Genomic DNA, 10,679 nt, shown 5'->3' with positions numbered 1-10,679 from the left:
TCTAAAAGATCTTTAGATTGGGGGCAAGGATGTGGCTGTCAACCTCAGGAGGAATCAAAGCTCACCCTGGTTGTGGTGCAAAGCTACTGCCAAAAGCATCCTTATAAGTAAGATCTGCTGTATGAAAAATGCCTTCAAGCTTTGTTGTGAATCTTCCCAGTTCCACTATAAGTTCTGGAAACACTTGGGCCATGGCTACTACCTCAGACCCAGTCCAGCAGACACAGGATCCTATAGGGTCAGTAGATAAATTTTGACAAAGGGTGTTTGAGGTATAAGTTCATCTACAGAATTATCAATGTCAAAATAAAATTTGTTCAATGAAAAAAGTAATGCTAGGGGCTTCCCTGGTGGCGCAGTGGTTGGGAGTTCGCCTGCCGACGCAGGGGACACGGGTTTGTGCCCCGGTCCGGGAAGATCCCACATGCCGCGGAGCGGCTGGGCCCATGAGCCGTGGCCACTGAGCCTGCGCGTCCGGAGACTGCTCCGCAACGGGAGAGGCCAACAGCGGTGAGAGGCCCGCGTACCGCAAAAAAAAAAAAGTAATGCTAAAGTGCACTGATAACACAAAATACTGTTTCTTTGCTGCAAAGGGATTGTACGCTACTTTTCCCCCTTTCCGAAAAGAGGCAAGAAAATGAAACTTTCAAGGTAATAGTAAAAAAAAAATACATATCTTGACAGTACGGTAGTGAATATTTGCTGGATGATAATTTTCCAGGACACTGCAGAGTCTGAGATAACTGAATAATTATACTTAACAGCCAATCACTCCTTATTTTCACCATTTTTCTTCATTTGGTTTTCTCTATAAGAGGAAGTTGAATGGGGTAAAGGAATAAGAAATGCTGAAAACTTAAGTAAGACTCTAAGAGAACCTGTATTAAATATAACTCAATACCAGCATAGATGAGAATATTTTTTCTAGCTAATCACATGAAGTCATTTTGTCTTAGATGGTTAACTAGATAAGCAGACAAAAATAAGTTTTTTTTTCCTTAGAGAGAGACTTTTCCTATTGTAAAATCACTGTAATAAGATATATTTATTATTTTGTCCCAAAAATGTATTTTTGGTGAGAAAATATTAATTCCAAACTGAGCAACATAATTAGCCTCTGCCTTATTTTCTTTGAAGTCTTTGGTTAGTGGTGTGGCTTAGGACAAATCACTTAATCTCTCCAAATTTCAGTTTCCTTATTTGTAAAATGAGGATAATAATAGTACCACATCATAGGATATGGAAATTAAATTTCAAAATGGAGAAAAAGCACCTGTGACAGCACGACATCTGACACAATAGTGATATGTGTTAGCCAACATTGCTGTTAATAAGCCATGCTCTTGAAATTTTTCCATTTGGGTGTATTATATGATGGCCTAAATATCCTAAGGCACACATGTATTTTGTGACCTTTGGCAATGGGTTAACAAGAAATATATTAAGAAAAAAATGGGAAAGCTTGTTTGCTTGACATTAAGGGAAATACTGAGGATTTTTTCCCATATCTTTATGGTTTAAAAAGTGCTATATAACTATTTTAAAATGTATAGATGATATGGCATAGATACAGATATATAAATACAGTCACATTGGGGGTTAGGGCTTCAACATATGAATTGTAGGGAGGGAACACAATTCAGACCATAACACAGACCTTGCCAAATGTCCCCTTGAAGAAGGGGCAGGGAATTGCTCCTGAGAGCCCCTGGCATAAAGGAATGAAAGAATGTGGTGAGAAATAAAATACTGCCTGCCATATTAGTAAACAAAGGATGTCGCTGTCATCAGTGATTGCAGCCATCCCCAGTGGTGAGCCCTGGGGTAGTTCAGGCTGGAAACAAGGAAACCCTGCCGGCTAGCAGCCATAGGACTGCAGCCACCCCTGATGAAGCAGCCTGAGGAAACACAGGATGCTGGCCCCGGATAGCTGAGGTGCATATCAAAGGAATGATTTCAGTGAGCCCAGACTCTTGCATCTTCCCATACGTAGAAAAACACTAAATTCCTTAACTTGGGATATCTAGTTTTCTTTTATTAACAGTAGCCCTTTGTTCCGACTACGTGGTGGTGGTGCAAAAACTCCCATATATCCTGGCTGCCCGCTTTTGATCTTTGGAACAGTTTTCTCAGCGTTTATCTGAAAGGCTGTCTCCTGGGCTTGAAGTCCTAAGAATGTCTGCCGAATAAAATATAACTCTCAACTTTTAGGTTGTGCATTATTTTTCATTTGACAGTGGCATGTTTAGGGGAAGTTCTTGCTGAGGAGTAGGTGAATTGAGACCAGATTGTAAATAGCCTTCTATGCTACCCTAAAGAGTGGCTTTTATTGTAAGGTCTCAAGGTGATATATGACAAGGGATATTTAGAATGTAATATTTTTAAAAATGCTTAAAATATACCACGACAGACATGTCCCCAGCATGGCAATACAATGAATAATACTGTGTAGCCATTAAAAGCCAGTAAAATGATATTCATGTAGATTCTGTGGATAAATGTATATGGTTATATAATACATACAGATGTCTGCAAGTTAGGGAAACGTGTTCATTTTTGCTTTGTGAAAGATCACTCTGATGGCAGTCTAGATTCTAGAGCAGTGGTTTCCATCCAGTAAATCCATGTGTTTTATTTTAAAAGCCAAATATATTTAAAGAACTGTATTCTATTCTGAGAGTAAGGTACTTTCTAGTTTTTGAAGTTGAACAGTCTTTTAATAAGTCTAAAATTATTAGTATGAAATAACAGAGTAGAGGATGGTTTCTTGTGCCCTGAAAATTTTTTTTAAAAGGGGGGCCCACACCATGTCTGTTCTCAAAACCATTTTTTAAACTTTTATCAGCAGTGATATCCCTATGTCTGATAGCTTGTATTCTAAAGAAAGAAAAATTGGAAATGGCAGAGCCTGCTGGTAGGGGAAACTTGCTAATATGTTATTATTGATAACAATATTGATGAGAACTTATGTGAAGGCTGTTGGGGGCTAGAGAGGAGAGATTGGATTGCAGAAACATGTCTAATTTAGAATTAAGAGAACTTAAATGGCCCATTGAATATGGAGAGGGAGGAGTTGAAGATGACACCGCAAGCCAGGTTTCTGGCTTGGGTTCCCAGATGGATAGCGGTACCACTCCCTGAGATAGGGAATAAAGGAGGAGGAGGAGGTCTTGGAGGAGACGGAAGGGAAGATAAGCTTTGGGCATTTTAAGTTTGAGATGCCTGCATGGCATCCAGGCAGAGATATCTGGTAGTAAGTTAGAAATATGGATCTGGAGATATAGACATGAGAGTCATTAGGGCTTGGGTGTGGTAGAAGGCTTAAGAATGAAGTACTTCAGGGAAAAGGATAAAAAAACCAAACACAACCCAGAGGGACACTAATGTTTGGGGGGTTTGTTTGTTTATAAGAAACAAGGGTGGGAAATTCTGTAAAGGAAACTACAAAAGAATGGTAGGACAAGAAGGAGAAAATACTTTAGAGAATAATCACACGGAAGTAAGGAGAGAAAAAAGTTTTACAAAACAAAAGTTTGGTCAGCTATATTAACTGCTGAATAAAGATCAAGTAGTACAAACTCTTAAACTAGACCATTGATTTTAGCTATTATAGGGCCACTGGTGGGACTTCCCTGGTGGTCCAGTGGTTAAGAATCCGCCTTCCAATGCAGGGGACACGGCTTCGATCCCTGGTCGGGGAACTAAGATCCCACATGCTGCGGGGCAACTAAGCATGCACACCACAACTAGAGAGCCCGCATACTGCAACTACAGAGCCCACACACTGCAACTACTGAGCCCGCGCGCTCTGGAGCCCACGCGCCACAACTAGAGAGAAGCCCGTGCGCCGCTACTGAGACCCAACACAGCCAAAAATAAATAAATAAATAGTTTTTTTAAAAAAGAAGGCCCTGGTGACTTTAGAGAGATCAATATCTTGAAAGGGCACAAAAAAAGGATTCTCACAAGAGATTGGGATGCACTATCCTAGACACTAGCTCATGGAGCAAAGGATCCTTTTATCTCAAAACTACTTCATCAATGACTCTTGAAATGCTCTCCTCTTTTGTTCTCCTGGAGAGTGTCTTTCTTGAAATTAAATGTGACTCCCTTGCCACATTCTCTTCTGTAATTCTTTACCTATTTTAGTTCTGTCCAAAAACATCCTGTTACTTTTGATCTTACAATATATTATTATCTCCTTTTGTAACTGGAGAATAGTTAGATCCTTAATGATAGAACTTCTTTATCTTCCCCATAATCTCTATGTAACATCCAAATATTTAGGCTGGACTTTGGGAAACACATATATGGCTCCAAGCAATATTCCTATAGCCAAGATATCAGTAGTACTATTGCCCACATGGAAGTTTCAAGTGTTCATTGACCAGGGCTACATGGGAATCAGTATCCAGGGTTTACAAAAGAAGATAAGAGCCACATGAAATACTGGAGGACAAATGACAGTACCATTCACAGGCTCTCTCTATCCATCACTCCAGTTAATGATTCCCACTACTTATTAAAGAATGAGGGTTATTTTAGTGTTGAAGGCAGAGGTAGATAGAGTTGAACTAGGAATATACTATGACTGAGGTTGTAATATGGAAAAGGGTTAGACAGAGGTTCTCAAACTTTTGGACACAGGACCCTTTTTATACTTGAAAAATTACAGAGGACCTCACAGATTTTTTGTTTATATTATACCATAGACTGAACATTTGTTTCCCAAATTCATATGTTGAAACCCATGTGATGGTGTTTGGAGGTGGGACTTCTGGGAGTTGATTAGGTCTTGAGTGCTGTGCCCTCATGAATGGGATTAGTACTCTTATGAGAGATCCCAGAGAGCTCCCTCACCCCCTTCCACCATAGGAGGACACAGTGAGAAAACAGCCGTCTACGAACCAGGGAGCTGGACCTCAGCAGACATTGAATCAACTTGACATTGTCTCCCGGTCACTGAGGTTTGGTTGATTTGGGGCAGACACCTGCCAGGACTCCCAGGAGCTGAGAATCCCTAGAGCTCTCAATCCTAATATTGCTTCTGTAACATTTGGTGAAGACAATGAATTTTAAGAAAAGTGGTAAATGCCGCGAGGGAAATGTTCCCAGTACCTGAAGCATTGTCAGCAGACTTTGCTAATGCCGCTAAACAAGCAGTGCTACCAGACACCTGACCATGGAATGACTTCATTCAACCAATAATTGTCATCTGCCACCCACAGGTGTACAGTCAGAGCCAGCAGTACAGACTTGGTCCCTGCCCTCCAAGGCTTCAAGTCTGTATAGAGAGATTAAGAATGTATACCATTAATCAGTGGAAAATAAGGAATAAAGTGCTGTCGGAGCAGTATAGATAGATAGAACACTGAGGAAGTTTTGAGGAGGGAGAAATTCTTTTAAAGGATTTTTTAGGAAGGCTTTGAGTAGGGTCTCGAGTGATGAGGAGAATTTGGATACTGGGTCTGGGACCGTAAACGTCTACTGAACGCTTACTATACACTAGGTACCATGCTAAACACTGTTCTTGTAAGATTTCATTTAACATCCAGGACACACCTAAGGGGTAACAATATTTAATCCCACCATGCCCTTCCCACCCCCAAAGACCCAGCGAGTAAGCAGCAGAACAGGGGCATGAAGGAGGGATGGTGCAGGCAAATCAGAAGAATGCTAAGCAGTTTGGTTTCACTGATGCTTAGAATGTGGAAGATAGGATAGGCAGGGTTGGGACCAGATCATGGAGGGCCTTGACCCTAGGCTAGAATTGGGAGCAAATAATGAAGTCCAAATCCTTTAAAATCTACAATGATAAAGCAAGAAGGCACTGTGTGAGGCAGCTCTAAAATGGCTTTCAAGTTTGTTGTAAGAAATCAAAACCCAATCATCCATATTTAAATGTAGAATTATTTTTATGGCTCAGCTATACAAGTTGCAGTGACATTTGAAGAGATGAATATCAATTCAATAATGGCCTATTTCTGCAAACCCTAACTGGAACTTTTAAATCTACAGTTGGACTCTAAATCTTGAATTAAAAAACCATAAAGTCTTCACCTAACCCAGCATTCACCTAATCCAGTATTCACCTAGCCCATGAATTAAAAATAAGCTCCATGCATAAGAAAGCCCATCTGATGTGCAATCGTTTCATATGGTTTGCATGCTCTAGTTCAATTTCCAGCCCAATCCTGTGCACAGAGGACACCTGGTAGAGGCACAACAGTATAAGGTCCTGATAATACACTGACAGAGCATACTAGCTATGAGATCTTCAGCAATCATGTACCTCTCTTAGCATACTAGCTGGCACATTGGAATTACTCAGAGATGCTCAGAAGGCATCTCCAGGGGCCCTGATGTTGATACACTCTGTGTTCCCCTGTGAAGGCAAACATGGGGCTGAAGGAGTAAGTGGTCATGGGAAAACAAGAGAGTATCACTGAGACTGGAGCTCCTAGCAGCCGTTCTTTACAGGGTGGGAGATCAGAGCCTTAACTCCAAACACACCTGATGTCTTTGATGATAACTCCCTGCCTCCTTCTCTGAGCGCTCTGCTACTGTCCAGCCACTGGCAAAGGTGGTATTGTTGCTCTTTGTGGCACATGTTGTATACAAACCATAGATGAAAAAGTTCTCTTTTTTTATCATTTTGCTCTTTGGGGTGTAAGAGAGCTAATTCTAGAAATAACAGTAATACACTTGAAGAAGAAGGGAGACCTTGCTGACCTTTTCTGAAGTGTTAGTAACTAAGATATTGTGGTATTGGCACCAGGCTAGTTAGACCAATGGAGCAGAATAGATAGCCCCAAACAGCCCCATACACATATGGAAACTTGATATACAACAGAGATAACATTACAAACCAGAGAGGAAATGATGGCCTATTCCAAATGTGGTGCTACAACTGCTGATCTATCTATCTATCTATCTGTCTATCTATCTATCTATCTATCTATCTATCTATCTATCTGTCTATCTAACTATATTAGATTCCCAATTCCCATCATAAACCCCAGATAGACTAAAGAGTTACATATAAAAAGCCAAAATAATAAAACATTTGGAAGAAGCATAAGGAGAATATCATTATCACCTTGAGGTGGAAAATAAATTCTTAAACACAAGAAAACCCCCCACAAATATAAGGGAAAGGGTGGATAAGTTTAACTACATTATAATTAAAGTCTTATGTACAAAAAAGAAATGTACAGAAATTTCATTGCAGCAGTTTGTGATAGTGGAAAATTGGAAACTACCTAAATGTCCATTAACAAGAGAATGTATAAATTATGGACAACTGCTAATTTGTTTTGACCATCCGGCCTCTGAACCTACTTTCCACATGAGGGGATTCCCCTACCTGCTGAGGCAGAGCGCATTTCCACTCTAGATGCCAAAAATGCCAGATTCTTGCTTTCTCAGTCTCTTCTGAAGTTAGGGTCCAGGCACATGATTCAGGCTCCACCAATCCCAAGAGCCTGCCCCAGACTTTCAGGCAGCTGCAGAGGCTGCCTAGACCCCCTTTAGGTGGGAGGAGCAGCTCCAGTGGCTTCCAGAAGCTGCAGTGGCTGTAGCTCTCGTAGCCGTGTCCTGGTCAGGGCCAGCAGTGCGAACTGTACAGTCTCCTCCACAGCTGTGACTGTGGTGTCCCCACTGGATGTTTTCCCCAGCAGTGAAGCCTGCAAACCTGATTCTTCCACCCTTCCAAAGGTTTTCTAAGTTCTTTAATAAATTCCTTTATTTTTGTTTATTTACTTAAATTAGTTTGTTTCTGTTGCTGGCAGCTAAAAATCTTAACCCTGATAGATTATGGATTATGACATATTTGTATAACATACATGAGAATGGCATATACCAAGATCAGGGTACAAAGTTGAGTGAAATCAGGCAAGACTCCTTGGAAATTTCGGTTACATCTAAAATTATAATAATGAAAAAAATGGGGAATTCCTTGGCGGTCCGGTGGTTAGGACTCCACCTTTCACTGCTGAAGGCCCGGGTTCAATCCCTGGTCGGGGAACTAGTATCCCACAAGCCATGTGGCGTGGCCAAAAAAATATATATATTTATAGCAAATGTAGTAAAATATTAAGATTTGATAAAGCTGGGTAGTAGTTTGTTTTATTATTCTTCATATTTTTTGAATATATGAACTATTCCACTACATGCACACACTAGCATACATACATATATATAAACTTTTACTATAATGAGTACACAATTGATCAGAGCAAAACTACTGTATTGAAATTATCTGCCTCTCTTTCCATAAAAGAAGATCCACTTCTAAGTTGGCCTGTATCTAAATTCACTAATAAACATTATGCTGAGAAAGGGGAAAAAAAGACATTGAAAATAGATCTGGGGGGGCATTAAGGCAAGGACTGATATACTGTCTTATATTTGCAAGCATGGATTTTCTTATGACAAGTAAATATATAACCATCATTATGTAGAAATGTGCTTCTATCGAGGGGAGACGTCAAGACATTTCAAACAGCATGACTTCAACAAACATAATTGGGTATTTTTCACATTTATTAATACTAAGTTCCTCAGGTTCAGGGTAAAGATAATGAAGCCAACATTGAATAATTTAATGATAATAAAAAATACTCTTCTAGCTACCCAGGAATGCCAGTTTTAAGCAACTTTTTTTAAAACAAACTTCAGCATCTTTTAATAATTCTTTAAGCATAATTAAAATGCACAAAACTTGTGTGTGTTTTTTTTCCCTAAAAAAAAACTTGTTTTTATTTTAGCCACACGGCATGCAGGATCTTAGTTCCCTGACCAGAGATGGAACCAATGTGCCCTGCAGGGGAAACACAGAGTCTTAACCACTGGACCACCAGAGAAGTCCCACAAAACTTGGTTTTATAAGCCTCATAACTTCCCTAGAACTTTTGTGGAAATGTGAACTTACCCCTACGTTACAGATGTTAATACTGAGGCACAAAGGAGTCAGAAAATTTACAGTCACATTGAGAGTGACAGATCCGGATTTAGCATTCTGATTTCTATTCTGCCTATTGGGTTACATGTCTTATCCCCTCCGTTAATAGACATAAATCAACTCAGAAGTATGCTATAGGTATTTCATCTTCAGAAGTCAGTGAGGCAGCAGTACAATAATAGAAAAAAAATGCACACTGGTTCAAATTCCAGCTGTCATTTACTACTTGTGTGTTTTTGGTCAAATTATTGAATTTCCCAAGCCTCAGTTTCCCCATTTCTAAGAGGAAATAGTAAATATCTTACAGATCAACATTCTTCTTACATTGTTAAACTTCAATTAACATTCTATTGTCATTCTTACTGGTCAATTATTTGCAATCATTTGGATTAATTAGACCCCTGAATACCTAGCTTAGTTTGTTTCAGAGCCATAGGTGCCTATATAGCTGAAAAAATTTACATTAAACTCTTTTAGTGTATTGACAAGTATTTTAGCATATTGGCAAATAAAATTCTGTCCAGAATTAAATTTCAATCCTTTACTAAAGTAGCCACTTTAGTTCTTTGGCACTTTTAAAAATGATGTTCATTCTCTCCTTTCAGTTCTTTAAAATGTGATTTCTACCATTACATTTCTAGGCTTCCTCTCCCCATTGAGAGCAAGGAGGTGTGGCTTGCTTCCCAGCTGGTTTGTCCTGTGGTCCTAAGGCAGACATTATGTGGGAATGAAGGGAACACATGCCAATGTAGCACTTACTGTACCCTTGAAGTGACAGACCTGGAGTATGATCACATAATAAATGACCAGCTGTTCTCTGTGGATCAGATCATCATAGTTTATGTGTTCTCAGCTAAGGAAAAGGACAAGACTATGAAAGAAGTGGCTAAACTGTACGGGGAACTGAACAGATCTAGAAGCATGCCTTGCATTCAGGTGAGTGTCATGTGTATAAAGGCAAATTGTGGAATAATGTTTCCTTGAATATTATACCTTACTACATTTCCTCAGCCAAAGGATCATGGAAGGAGTTTTTCCTCCACTTTTTTTTTATTGAGGTATGACCTTCATATAATAAAGGTCACAAATCTTAAGGATACATAGCTTAATGAACTTTGACCGATGTATACACCTATAAAATCACCACCCAGATCAAGATATAGAATATTTACAGACCGGAAAAACTCCCTCTTGCCCCTTCTCAGTCAATACTCTACCCACCTACCCATCCCAGGTAACCACTATTCTGACTTCTATCACCATAAATTAATTTTGTCTGTTTTAGACCTTCATATACATGGAATCATACAGTGTGCACATTTCAAAACACACAGTACTTTTTTATGTTTCCTCTGTCAGAGAATTAGAATGGTAAAAACCGGTTATGCCAACATCCTCCCACTCTGCATCCATGGCAGACATTACTGATCCATTATTTTCAACTGAGGCTGGACTGGCCCCTAAACTCTTGTTTCTAATTACACTTCACATAGCTACTACAAGTTGATCTGTGTAGGCACTAATGAAACATCTTCTACATGATAGACTTTACCCGCAACACATTTAATAAGTCTCTAAGTCTTATCGATTCTATTACCATGACATTTTTTTTTCCTATTTGTTCCTTCGTTTCAATCCCAAAGCTTCTGCTGTTTTTTTTTTTTTTTTTTTTTTTTGCGGTACGCGGGCCTCTCACTGTTGTGGCCTCTCCCGTTGC

At 39.6% G+C, this 10,679-nt stretch overlaps 1 protein-coding gene across 1 annotated transcript in view; it reads left to right on the top strand.

Annotated features, from left to right (window-relative positions):
* The window catches only part of LOC114486420 (uncharacterized protein C3orf20 homolog), a 49,892-nt gene that overhangs the window by 1,689 nt on the left and 37,524 nt on the right, over positions 1 to 10,679 (top strand). The window contains exon 2 of the mRNA XM_028490450.1: positions 9,604 to 9,898. Within this exon, the coding sequence (XP_028346251.1) occupies positions 9,604 to 9,898 (295 nt within the window). The remainder of the gene's footprint in view (positions 1 to 9,603; positions 9,899 to 10,679) is intronic.

This window comes from Physeter macrocephalus, chromosome 6 (genome assembly GCF_002837175.3).
Source record: "Physeter macrocephalus isolate SW-GA chromosome 6, ASM283717v5, whole genome shotgun sequence".
NCBI classification, from domain to species: Eukaryota; Metazoa; Chordata; class Mammalia; order Artiodactyla; family Physeteridae; genus Physeter; species Physeter macrocephalus.
This window is presented reverse-complemented; position numbering and strand designations above follow the sequence as displayed.